Below are 13,618 nucleotides of genomic sequence, written 5' to 3'. Positions count from 1 at the left end.
TGTCACTTTAACGTATTCATGGTTTTATATTGCACTCTCTGCACTGTGTGTATCCAAAAAATATATAAAAAATAATTATAATAAAGTAATATAGTGTACTCTACACCAGTCTGCCAGGTGAGAGGTCGTCCCCAAATGGGTCTTTATACACAATTTTTAAACCTATCTGGTGAGCGGTTGTCTCCTGAATAGGTTTTAGTTACATACTATTTAAACCCCCTGGTATTTACCTTTATGTGGTAATTCCAGTTTTTTGACTGGTGTTTGATATGGGGCATTGTGCACCATATAACAGTGTGGGCCACTATTTATTCATTTAAATTGTTAAATCTTATTGTATGTGTCCTGCCTATTATGGCTACATGCTGAGGATTTAATCAGATTGTCTGTCCAGCTTCCTATTTTTTTGTGGCCCCCTTGTATATGCTGTACCCTCAATACCTTGTCTTGTTATTACATAAGCAAAAAGATCTTTCAAACAATTTTTTCTTTGAGAGATATATATATATATATATATATATATATATACATATATGTACAATTTGCATTAGTATCAATTTTTGCTTGTTACAAGGCATGTCATATGACTTTTTTATATTTTGGGTCCCCCTGGATTGTGCGCCCCAATCTTGTCTTTTTGTGTCGCATGTCATCACCCCAATTTTTCACTTGACTAATAAAGTTTTTCACCTTCATTATTTGGCTATTTGATTGCTTTTCGCTTTTTCTTTGTCGCTCCATTGGGAGACCCAGACAATTGGGTGTATAGCTTCTGCCTCCGGAGGCCACACAAAGTATTACACTTAAAAGTGTAAAGCCCCTCCCCTTCTGCCTATACACCCCCCGTGCATCACGGGCTCCTCAGTTTCTATGCTTTGTGCGAAGGAGGCTGACATCCACGCATAGCTCCACATCTTAGTCAGCAGCAGCTGCTGACTATGTCGGATGGAAGAAAAGAGGGCCCATAACAGGGCCCCCAGCATGCTCCCTTCTCACCCCACTCTTGTCGGCGGTGTTGTTAAGGTTGAGGTATCCATTGCGGGTACGGAGGCTGGAGCCCACATGCTGTTTTCCTTCCCCATCCCTATAGGGCTCTGGGTGAAGTGGGATCCTAATCGGTCTCCAGGCACTGAGACCGTGCTCCATCCACAGCCCCTGGGGAATCTGCTGGACAAGGAGCCGAGTATCGTCAGGGACAAGGCCCTGCTACTTTGAGGTACTCTGTGTCCCCGTGGGGACCGCGCACAGAAACACTGCAGCATTGCTGGGTGTGTTAGTGCGCCGGGGACCGCAGCGCTGACCGCGCTTGTGCCATCACACACTGCAGCGTGGCTGGGTGTGTTAGTTTACTGGGGACTACCGCACTGACCGCGCGCTGCCATTTCACACTGCAGCGCGGCTGGGAGTGTTAGTGCGCCGGGGACTACCGCGCCGACCGCGCTTATACGCCGGCCGCGCTTATAACTTTAGTCCCCGGCTTTTGCGGCCTAGTCTCACTTTTTTCCCGCCCCCAGGCCTGCCAGTCAGGGGAAGGGCGGGACGCTGCACAGGACGTCAGCGCTGAGGGCTGGAACATGCTTTGCATACTCCACCCCCCTCACTGAGCACAGTGGGGCACCAGATTCCCGCACTTTCTAGGGCACGCCCACGGCCCCCTCCTCTCCTCAGGACGCCGGCAGCCATTCCTGTCAGCTCTTATGACGCTGGAGAGGGGAGACAAGCTCTGGGAGACCCAGGCAGGGATTCTAGTGATCACACAACCGCTTTGAGCGGGCGGTAAGCAGCACCTGAGGTGCTGGCCCAACTAGTGCAGAAGTGTACATATAGATTTATATGCTTATAGGCTATACTTTACACTGTATGGTCGCACGGTTGATTTTTGGCTATATACCCTCCTGGATTGCTCAGAGGAGACAACAGCATGTCGTCCGCAAAAAGCAAGGGTGCCAAAGCACAGGCTTACTATGCTGCCTGCGCCGCATGTACGGCTATACTACCGGCAGGTTCCACCGACCCTCATTGTGTGCAATGCTCGGCCCCTGTGGCACTTTCGCAGCCGGAGCCTCTGCTAAGGGTGGCCCAGGGGGAACCACCTGCTAACACTGTCCAGGTGACGGGGACGGAGTTTGCAGTTTTTACTGATAGACTTTCTGAGACTATGGCTAAGATACTAGAAGCCTTGCAGTCCAGACCGGTATCTCAGACGATGGGCACTGTTGAATCATTGCACCCTGGTCCCCCTCAGTTGGAACAACAATGTGCTCCCGGGGTGTCTCATAGATCCCAGGGTGAGGTCTCTGACACGGACCGCAGCCCCAGACCGCCTAAGCGAGCTCGCTGGGAAATTCCCTCGACATCATCACATTGTTCAGGGTCTCAGCGGGAGGACTCTCTGTATGATGAAGCGGAGGTAGCTGATCAGGATTCTGATCCTGAGGCCGCTCTCAACCTAGATACTCCTGATGGGGACGCCATAGTGAATGATCTTATCACGTCCATCAATCAAATGTTGGATATTTCTCCCTCAGCTCCTCCAGTGGAGGAGTCAGCTTCTCAGCAGGAGAAATTCCGTTTCAGGTTTCCCAAGCGTACAACGAGTATGTTTCTGGACCACTCTGACTTCAGGGAGGCAGTCCAGAAATACCGAGCTTGTCCAGATAAGCGTTTTTCCAAGCGCCTTAAGGATACACGTTATCCCTTCCCCCCTGACGTGGTCAAGGGCTGGGCTCAGTGTCCCAAGGTGGATCCTCCAATCTCCAGACTGGCGGCTAGATCCATAGTTGCAGTGGAAGATGGGGCTTCACTCAAAGATGCCACTGACAGACAGATGGAGCTCTGGTTGAAATCCATCTATGAAGCTATCGGCGCGTCTTTTGCTCCAGCATTCGCAGCCGTATGGGCACTCCAAGCTATCTCAGCGGGTCAAGCGCAAATTGACGCAGTCACACGTACGTCTGCGCCGCAAGTGGCGTCCTTAACCTCTCAGACGTCGGCATTTGCGTCCTACGCTATTAATGCTGTCCTGGACTCTGCGAGCCGTACGGCAGTTGCATCCGCCAATTCGGTGGCAATACGCAGGGCCTTGTGGCTACGGGAATGGAAGGCAGATTCTGCTTCCAAAAAGTGCTTAACCAGTTTGCCATTTTCTGGCGACCGCTTGTTTGGTGAGCGATTGGATGAAATCATCAAACAATCCAAGGGAAAGGATACATCCTTACCCCAGGCCAAACCAAACATACCCCAACAGAGGAGGGGACAGTCGAGGTTTCGGTCCTTTCGGGGCGCGGGCAGGTCCCAATTCTCCTCGTCCAAAAGGCCTCAGAAGGATCAGAGGAACTCTGATTCATGGCGGTCTAAGTCACGTCCTAAAAAGACCGCCGGAGGTACCGCTACCAAGGCGGCTTCCTCATGACTTTCGGCCTCCTCACACCGCATCCTCGGTCGGTGGCAGGCTCTCCCGCTTTTGCGACACCTGGCTGCCACAGGTAAAAGACCGTTGGGTGAGAGACATTCTGTCTCACGGTTACAAGATAGAGTTCAGCTCTCGTCCTCCGACTCGATTCTTCAGAACATCTCCGCCTCCCGAGCGAGCCGATGCTCTTCTGCAGGCGGTGGGCACTCTGAAGGCAGAAGGAGTGGTGGTCCCGGTTCCTCTTCAGCAACAGGGTCACGGTTTTTACTCCAACTTGTTTGTGGTTCCAAAGAAGGACGGGTCTTTCCGTCCTGTCCTGGACCTAAAACTGCTCAACAAACACGTAAAGACCAGGCGGTTCCGGATGGAATCCCTCCGCTCCGTCATCGCCTCAATGTCCCAAGGAGATTTCCTTGCATCGATCAATATCAAAGATGCTTATCTCCACGTACCGATTGCTCCAGAGCATCAGCGCTTCCTGCGCTTCGCCATAGGAGACGAACACCTTCAGTTCGTGGCACTGCCTTTCGGCCTGGCGACGGCCCCACAGGTTTTCACCAAGGTCATGGCTACAGTAGTAGCGGTCCTCCACTCTCAGGGACACTCGGTGATCCCTTACTTAGACGATCTGCTGGTCAAGGCACCCTCTCAAGAGGCATGCCAACACAGCCTCAACGCTACTCTGGAGACTCTCCAGAGTTTCGGGTGGATCATCAATTTTCCAAAGTCAAATCTGACACCGGCCCAATCGCTGACATATCTTGGCATGGAGTTTCATACCCTCTCAGCGATGGTGATGCTTCCGCTGAACAAACAGCGGTCACTGCAGACAGGGTTGCAATCTCTCCTTCAAGGTCAGTCACACTCCTTGAGGCGCCTCATGCACTTCCTAGGGAAGATGGTGGCAGCAATGGAGGCAGTCCCTTTCGCGCAGTTTCACCTGCGTCCTCTTCAATGGGACATCCTACGCAAATGGGACAGGAAGTCGACGTCCCTCGACAGGAACGTCTCCCTCTCTCAGGCAGCCAAAGCTTCCCTTCGGTGGTGGCTTCTTCCCACTTCATTGTCGAAGGGGAAATCCTTCCTACCCCCATCCTGGGCGGTGGTCACGACGGACGCGAGTCTGTCAGGGTGGGGAGCAGTCTTTCTCCACCACAGGGCTCAGGGTACGTGGACTCAGCAAGAGTCCTCCCTTCAGATCAATGTTCTGGAGATCAGGGCAGTGTATCTTGCCCTAAAAGCGTTCCAGCAGTGGCTGGAAGGCAAGCAGATCCGAATTTAGTCGGACAACTCCACAGCGGTGGCTTACATCAACCACCAAGGCGGAACACGCAGTCGGCAAGCCTTCCAGGAAGTCCGGCGGATTTTGATGTGGGTGGAAGCCACGGCCTCCACCATATCCGCAGTTCACATCCCGGGCGTAGAAAACTGGGAAGCAGACTTTCTCAGTCGCCAGGGCATGGACGCAGGGGAATGGTCCCTTCACCCGGACGTGTTTCAGGAGATCTGTTGCCGCTGGGGGATGCCGGACGTCGACCTAATGGCGTCCCGGCACAACAACAAGGTCCCGGCATTCATGGCACGATCTCACGATCACAGAGCTCTGGCGGCAGACGCCTTAGTTCAGGATTGGTCGCAGTTTCAACTCCCTTATGTGTTTCCACCTCTGGCACTGTTGCCCAGAGTGTTACGCAAGATCAGGTCAGACTGCCGCCGCGCCATTCTCGTCGCTCCAGACTGGCCGAGGAGGTCGTGGTACCCGGATCTGTGGCATCTCACGGTGGGCCAACCGTGGGCACTACCAGACCGACCAGACTTGCTGTCTCAAGGGCCGTTTTTCCATCTGAATTCTGCGGCCCTCAACCTGACTGTGTGGCCATTGAGTCCTGGATCCTAGCGTCTTCAGGGTTATCTCAAGAGGTCATTGCCACTATGAGACAGGCCAGGAAACCAACGTCTGCCAAGATCTACCACAGGACGTGGAAGATATTCTTATCTTGGTGCTCTGATCAGGGGTTTTCTCCCTGGCCATTTGCCTTGCCCACTTTTCTTTCCTTTCTTCAATCAGGATTGGAAAAAGGTTTGTCGCTCGGCTCCCTTAAGGGACAAGTCTCAGCGCTCTCTGTGTTCTTTCAGAAACGTCTTGCCAGGCTTTCTCAGGTACGCACGTTCCTGCAGGGGGTTTGTCACATTGTCCCTCCTTACAGGCGGCTGTTAGAACCCTGGGATCTGACCAGGGTTCTGATGGCCCTTCAGAAGCCACCTTTCGAGCCTTTGAAGGATATTTCTCTTTCTCGCCTTTCGCAGAAGGTGGTCTTCCTAGTAGCAGTCACATCACTTCGGAGAGTGTCTGAGCTAGCAGCGCTGTCATGCAAGGCTCCTTTCCTGGTGTTTCACCAGGACAAGGTGGTGCTGCGCCCGGTTCCGGAATTTCTTCCTAAGGTGGTATCCACCTTTCATCTCAATCAGGATATCTCCTTACCTTCTTTTTGTCCTCATCCAGTTCATCAATGTGAAAGGGATTTGCATTTGTTAGATCTGGTGAGAGCGCTTAGAATCTACATTTCCCGTACGGCGCCCCTGCGCCGCTCGGAGGCACTCTTTGTCCTTGTCGCTGGTCAGCGTAAGGGGTCACAGGCTTCCAAATCCACCCTGGCTCGGTGGATCAAGGAACCAATTCTCGAAGCCTACCGTTCTTCTGGACTTCCGGTTCCCTCAGGGCTGAAGGCCCATTCTACCAGAGCCGTGGGTGCGTCCTGGGCTTTGCGGCACCAGGCTACGGCTCAGCAGGTGTGCCAGGCGGCTACCTGGTCAAGCCTGCACACTTTCACCAAACACTATCAGGTGCATACCTATGCTTCGGCGGATGCCAGCCTAGGTAGACGAGTCCTTCAGGCGGCGGTTGTCCACCTGTAGGAACGGGCCGTTTTACGGCTCTATTACGAGGTATTATTTTACCCACCCAGGGACAGCTTTTGGACGTCCCAATTGTCTGGGTCTCCCAATGGAGCGACAAAGAAGAAGGGAATTTTGTTTACTTACCGTAAATTCCTTTTCTTCTAGCTCCAATTGGGAGACCCAGCACCCGCCCTGTTCCCTTCGGGCTGTTGTTTTTTCGTGTACACATGTTGTTCATGTTGAATGGTTTCAGTTCTCCGAAATTTCTTCGGATTGAAGTTACTTTAAACCAATTTATTAGCTTTCCTCCTTCTTGCTTTTGCACTAAAACTGAGGAGCCCGTGATGCACGGGGGGTGTATAGGCAGAAGGGGAGGGGCTTTACACTTTTAAGTGCAATACTTTGTGTGGCCTCCGGAGGCAGAAGCTATACACCCAATTGTCTGGGTCTCCCAATTGGAGCTAGAAGAAAAGGAATTTACGGTAAGTAAACAAAATTCCCTTCTTTCCTGGGTCACATAAGAAGAAGGGTATAGGTGCGACCATAGGGAATGAACCACTCTGCCCTAAAATATCTATACATAATACTTTCTTCCAAAAATGCATTTAAGCCATTTATAAGCCATAAACGGTTCTCACTGTGACCAGTTTTTTTCTACAGATTAATAATTCCCATGGTAAAGAAGTCTCCAATAGAGACTGATCCTTTTCTCTCTAGATAGAGGGTGTGCCCCCTTGGGTTTTGAGTGGGTTTTACATGAAACAACTTTTGACCATATTTTTTGAAGGGCTATTTATGTATTTGTACAAATCATTCATGTCCCCCTCGAGATTTATTTAGCCTTGAGAAGAGATATCAAATTATTTTAAGATCTTTCATATCCCTTATCAGTTATGGGACTTTTGTACTTTTTATAACTTTAGGCCATCCTTTCTATGAGCTGAACTATATATTCCAAATAAGGCTACACTATGAACCTTCGGGTACATCCCTTATAACCTGAGACCATTCAGAGTTGCAGTCATTTACCACAATGTGCTGCGCTCTCTTGTGTTAAGACCAGGATGACGGGTAGGCCCAGGAGGTGAATCCACTGGACTGAGCACCCCACCGAGGGCAAGGTGCCCGGTAGCCGGAGCACTACGGGTAGAAGGACAGTCCGTTCAGAGGAGTGGAGTGTAGAAGTCCCTGGGACCACGGAGTCTCTGAAGGTAGTCCGGGTGACGGAGCTCAGGTTCGGAGGCCGGGATGATGTCAGGCAGAATCCGGAACCAGCGGATTGGGGAGGTCGGTCACCACACGGATCCAGGGATCAGAGACGGTAGGGACTGACGAGATGGCGGACAGTCAGCGTTCGGAGTTCTGGAACCATCAGGACTGGTTGGCGAGACAGGAGCGGCTCTACAAGAGAGATAGGTGAGTACGGGACAAGGCACAGGGGGACCTGACTCCTAGCTTAGCAAACACAAAGAACAGGCCCCGCCCACTTGGAAAGGAATCCCCTATATACCCTGTACCTGATTCTTCAATATCCTGTTGGAGGACGCTGGCCCTTTAAGAGAGGGTCAATGACCGCGCGCGCGCCCTAATGCGCATGCGCGAGGCCCGGGTGCCAGAAGCCAGAGCAGGAAGCGGTGCAGAGGAGGCAGGAGTGCCGGGCTGGCTCAGCGTTGCCGACAGGCGCCGGGAGCGGGGCCGGGTTGCCTGGAGGACGCAGGTGAGGGAGCATGGAGGCTGTGGAGCGGGGGACCGGGAAGCATGGCACGGGAGCGGCGGAGCGTGACATGGGAGCGGGGAAGCGTGGCAGGGGAGCCAGGGAGCGTGACAGGGGAGCCAGGGAGCATGGCAGGGGAGCCGGGGAGCGTGGCAGGGGAGTCGGGGAGCATGGCAGGGGAGCCGGGGAGCATGGCACGGGAGCTGGGGAGCGTGACATCTTAGTCCTCAGTGACCAACTCCTCATTACCATTATTTGGGGGACCCACCTGTGTGGACCTTATATTTTTTTACATATGTATATATTTAAAGATTTTGGGTGGATTTTTCTTGCTTTCCTTGGTTGCCGGTAATTATTTTTCTACTTTGGTGGATTTGATTACTTATTTTACAAGCACTTTGAAGGTTTTTAAATGCTGGAGCTAGAGCAGACCGCTCAGATTTGCACGCTTTACACGCTACGACATCGCTCAAGCGATCTCGTTGGGGTCACGGAATTTGTGACGCACAACCAGCCGCTTTAGTGATGTCGTTGCGTGTGACTTCTATGAGCGATTTTGAATCATCGCAAAAACATTCAAAATCGCTAATCGGTGACATGCCCCCTATTCCCAATTATCGTTGCTGCTGCGTGTACGATGTAGTTTGTCGTTCCTGTGGCAGCACACATCACTGTGTGTGAAACCGCAGGAACCTCACCTTACCTGCGACCGCCGGCAATAAGGAAGGAAGGAGGTGGGCGGGATGTTACGTCCCGCTCATCTCCGCCCCTCCGCTTCTATTGGGCGCCCGCTTAGTGATGTCACTGTGACACCGAACTAACCGCCCGCTTAGAAAGGAGGCGGTTCGCCGGTCACAGCGACGTCGCTAGGCAGGTAAGTAGTGTGACAGGTCTGAGTGATGTTGTGCGCCACGGGCAGCGATTTGCTCGTGTCACACAACCAATGGGGGTGGGTACGCACGCTAGCGATATCGGTAACGATATTGCAGCGTATAAAGCGGCCTATAGTCTAAATGTCATTTTCTTCATTAATAGCCTTCTTAACTCTAGGTGTAAATGGGTTTTTTTTTTTTGTCATTTATCCTTATTACATTTTTCGATACATATTTTATTTACTAATCCATTTATTTTTGTTGTACTTTATTTATTAATACAATTTGTTGTGTGATGGATCAAAATAGACTAATGTTGCTTCTATTTGTCACTTTCATTGATATCAGAATCAGAGAGTGACAACTCTCAGTGTCCTGAAATAAAACCTGAGAAAATCGTCAATTTTAAAATAAGATTTTTCCCTGCTTGCCTGAATACTAAGTACTAAGGCAAAATTAAGTTATACTATGGTAATGGTACCAAAGTTCTTGTGACAGAGCAACTTCCAACCAGCTCTGCATTGTTAGAACTGACCAAATCTAACAGAATGTCACCTCTTGTCAAGTTTACACAAACTCAAAATTATCCCATAAAAAAGAAGTATGATTTTGTCCCCTTTGTAGTTGAGGCAGAACCATCAATACCAGGTAGTTAAATTCTCCAATAATAACTACAGTACCAGTCTATGCAGCCTGCACCAACTGATTATGCAGAAAACCCTCCAACTCCTCAGTGATAATAGTGGTCTAAATAGATTACACCAAAATGTGTTTTTCAGTGTTTACCTCCCTATGTATTCCCATCCTCAAAGTTTCAACTTCCTCACAATCTTCTTCCCCTATTGCCACTGTCACACTATCACTGGTGATAAATATCTACTGCTTAGAAAGGTGTAATAAGGCAGGAGGCAGTATGGAGTCACAACTGGAAATAGATAGCTACTGCTCCGAAAGGTGTAATGAGGCAGGAGGCAGTATGGAGTCACAACTATTACTGGTAATAGATAGCTACTGCTCAGAAAGGTGTAATGAGGCAGGAGGCAGTATGGAGTCACAACTATCACTGGTAATAGATAGCTACTGCTCAGAAAGGTGTAATGAGGCAGGAGGCAGTATGGAGTCACAACTATCACTGGTAATAGAAAGCTACTGCTCAGAAAGGTGTAATGAGGCAGGAGGCAGTATGGAGTCACAACTATCACTGGTAATAGATAGCTACTGCTCAGAAAGGTGTAATAAGGCAGGAGGCAGTATGGAGTCACAACTGGAAATAGATAGCTACTGCTCAGAAAGGTGTAATGAGGCAGGAGGCAGTATGGAGTCATAACTATCACTGGTAATAGATAGCTACTGCTCAGAAAGGTGTAATGAGGCAGGAGGCAGTATGGAGTCACAACTATCACTGGTAATAGAAAGCTACTGCTCAGAAAGGTGTAATGAGGCAGGAGGCAGTATGGAGTCACAACTATCACTGGTAATAGATAGCTACTGCTCAGAAAGGTGTAATGAGGCAGGAAGGCAGTATGGAGTCATAACTATCACTGGTAATAGATAGCTACTGCTCAGAAAGGTGTAATGAGGCAGGAGGCAGTATGGAGTCACAACTATCACTGGTAATAGATAGCTACTGCTCAGAAAGGTGTAGTAAGGCAGGAGGCAGTATGGAGTCACAACTGGAAATAGATAGCTACTGCTCAGAAAGGTGTAATGAGGCAGGAGGCAGTATGGAGTCATAACTATCACTGGTAATAGATAGCTACTGCTCAGAAAGGTGTAATGAGGCAGGAGGCAGTATGGAGTCATAACTATCACTGGTAATAGATAGCTACTGCTCAGAAAGGTGTAATGAGGCAGGAGGCAGTATGGAGTCACAACTATCACTGGTAATAGAAAGCTACTGCTCAGAAAGGTGTAATGAGGCAGGAGGCAGTATGGAGTCACAACTATCACTGGTAATAGATAGCTACTGCTCAGAAAGGTGTAATGAGGCAGGAGGCAGTATGGAGTCACAACTATCACTGGTAATAGATAGCTACTGCTCAGAAAGGTGTAATGAGGCAGGAGGCAGTATGGAGTCACAACTATCACTGGTAATAGATAGCTACTGCTCAGAAAGGTGTAATGAGGCAGGAGGCAGTATGGAGTCATAACTATCACTGGTAATAGATAGCTACTGCTCAGAAAGGTGTAATGAGGCAGGAGGCAGTATGGAGTCACAACTATCACTGGTAATAGATAGCTACTGCTCAGAAAGGTGTAATGAGGCAGGAGGCAGTATAGAGTCACAACTATCACTGGTAATAGATAGCTACTGCTTAGAAAGGTGTAATGAGGCAGGAGGCAGTATGGAGTCACAACTATCACTGGTAATAGATAGCTACTGCTCAGAAAGGTGTAATAAGACAAAAGGCAGCATGGGGTCACAACTATCACTGGTGATAGATATCTACTGCTCAGAAAGGTGTAATGACGCAGGAGGCAGCATGGGGGTCACAACTATTACTGGTGATAATTGTCTACTGCTCTGAAAGGTGTAACAAGCACAGAGAACAAAATGCTCTCCACCCCTACTGTGCAGGTAACAAGTTCAGGCAAAAGTCCCTCAGCAAAAAAAGAATTTAGTACCGCTAGACCTTGTGAGGTCCATAGTCTTCAGCCTTGTCCGCCTTAGTATTTTATATAGCGGTAGCAAGAAAGGAGACATGGAAAGGATATGATATGATGTCCCCCTTTAAGTTAATTAAATCTTTTTTCCCATTGTTTTCTCTTGCTAATAACTGTGAAGCCTTTGTTTAAGATAAATAAACAAATCAGGTTATTTTTTGTTTCTTCATTTTAGGGTGCACGTGGTAATGATGGTGGTCCCGGTGCTTCTGGTCAATCAGTAAGAAAATTATATGATGGTTTAATATTAATTCTGTATATTCGATTTAATTTCTCATTTCATTATATCCAGTGTATTATCTTGTAATATTTTGCATATTTTTCTGTAGGGTCCTCCAGGTCCTCCAGGTAATGCCGGATTCCCTGGCGGTCCAGGTGCTAAGGTATTTAGCTGAATGATAGTTATAGAAGTAACTGTATTCACATTTATTATAATTATAATGCTATTAATACAATTAAAACTTTCATGTAACATAGCCCATTTTGCAATATAACTTCTGTTCCATCCAACTTTCAAACTTACTGTTGCAGGATATGTGGAGCCATGTCTAATTCCTCAATTTTAAGAGATGGAAAAAAAAATTTCTATTGACTTTTAAATACAATGAAAGGCTTACATTACAAACATTTACCACCTATAGATGATATATGTATGACCAGTAGCTGTACGGCCGTCTCATACCCCTATCTTTTTTAATATGTGGCGTGTATGGGTATCGTAGTGCATAGTTAGGGGAATAGTCATCACCCATACAGGCATTCTTGGAGGGCACTGACTTCACTATAGTAATCATCTTGACTGCTCACTCACACTAGGGCATAGCTAGCATTACTCGAATGAGTGCTATCCAATGTTTTATTGGATACCTCTCACTCCAATATATGACAGTGCCAAGCAGCAATTTTTTTCTCATGCCAAGTCGGCATGAGAAAAAAAAATAGGTGCCTGCTGCGATTGTCAGCATATATCAGGCAGCGCTGACGGAGACAACATTGAAGGTGGAGAAATGTATCTCTTCTTCTCCTCCTCACTTATGATTGGACTCTCGCATGTGAGGGAATCTGAGCACAATAGATGACACTCGGCTCACACTCACAGCAGTTTGAACCAAGCGTCATTAGCACATCACATCCAATGCTCTCCTATGATAGAATCTCATAAAAACATTATCCCAAAATATTATGTCAACAAACATCATTTGCTTCAGCCAGCTGGTAAACTTCAGCCAAAGTGTTGACTACCTGGGAACATTATAACTTTATAACATTATTAAAGTGGAAAACCTACAGCAGAAAAAATGAGGATAAAATCCCAATGTCTAAACTGTGACGAAGTCTCTTAGCTCTGCTCACACCATGTTGAGCCCCCAACATATATGTAAGGTAGATAACTGTGCCGCCTTACATTGTTCATAGGCTGCAATATACACCACTCTTTTAGGCTGTACGGTATGCACCTGCGAAGGACTCCCCTTCATCCTCCTCTTTTGTATAAGGCTCTATAGTGCACATCAGATGTACAGTATGCACCTAGGGCTTCCTCAGAATATACACTGAACTTACAGGCTAAACAAAATATCAAGATAACACAGAATGTTGTACTATTTCTCATTATCATATGACTTTACCAGATGAGAAAAAAAAGAATGTTATGTTATTTGTTTATTATTTTTTTTTTAAGATCTTGACAGTAATGTGGAAGAGAGCATGACCATTGTCATTGTGTATGTACATTGTGGTTATGGCTTTACTTCTATTTGTCTGATTAGGGTGAAGCTGGATCTCCTGGATCTCGTGGTTCTGATGGATCTCCAGGGTCCAGAGGAGAGCAAGGTCCCCCAGGTCCTGCTGGTTTGACTGGTCCTTCTGTAAGCATTGTTTTTAATATATACTGTGTGTATAAATGTTAGGTAGATAGATAGATAGATAGATAAATATCGATAGATAGATAGATAGATAGATAGATAGATAGACAGATAGACAGATAGACAGATAGATAGATAGATAGATAGATAGATAGATAGATAGACAATGACATTAGGTGTTTTTTTCACAGCA

At 48.0% G+C, this 13,618-nt stretch overlaps 1 protein-coding gene across 1 annotated transcript in view; it reads left to right on the top strand.

Moving 5' to 3' along the window:
* The window catches only part of COL3A1 (collagen type III alpha 1 chain), a 264,812-nt gene that overhangs the window by 190,752 nt on the left and 60,442 nt on the right, over nucleotides 1-13,618 (top strand). Inside the window, exons 14-16 of the mRNA XM_075317770.1 lie at nucleotides 11,736-11,780; nucleotides 11,890-11,943; nucleotides 13,330-13,428. Of these exons, the coding sequence (XP_075173885.1) occupies nucleotides 11,736-11,780; nucleotides 11,890-11,943; nucleotides 13,330-13,428 (198 nt within the window). The remainder of the gene's footprint in view (nucleotides 1-11,735; nucleotides 11,781-11,889; nucleotides 11,944-13,329; nucleotides 13,429-13,618) is intronic.

This window comes from Anomaloglossus baeobatrachus, chromosome 7, assembly GCF_048569485.1.
Source record: "Anomaloglossus baeobatrachus isolate aAnoBae1 chromosome 7, aAnoBae1.hap1, whole genome shotgun sequence".
In the NCBI taxonomy this organism is placed as follows: domain Eukaryota; kingdom Metazoa; phylum Chordata; class Amphibia; order Anura; family Aromobatidae; genus Anomaloglossus; species Anomaloglossus baeobatrachus.
Note: the sequence above shows the minus strand (reverse complement) of the source record. Positions and strands in the feature narration are given on the sequence as shown.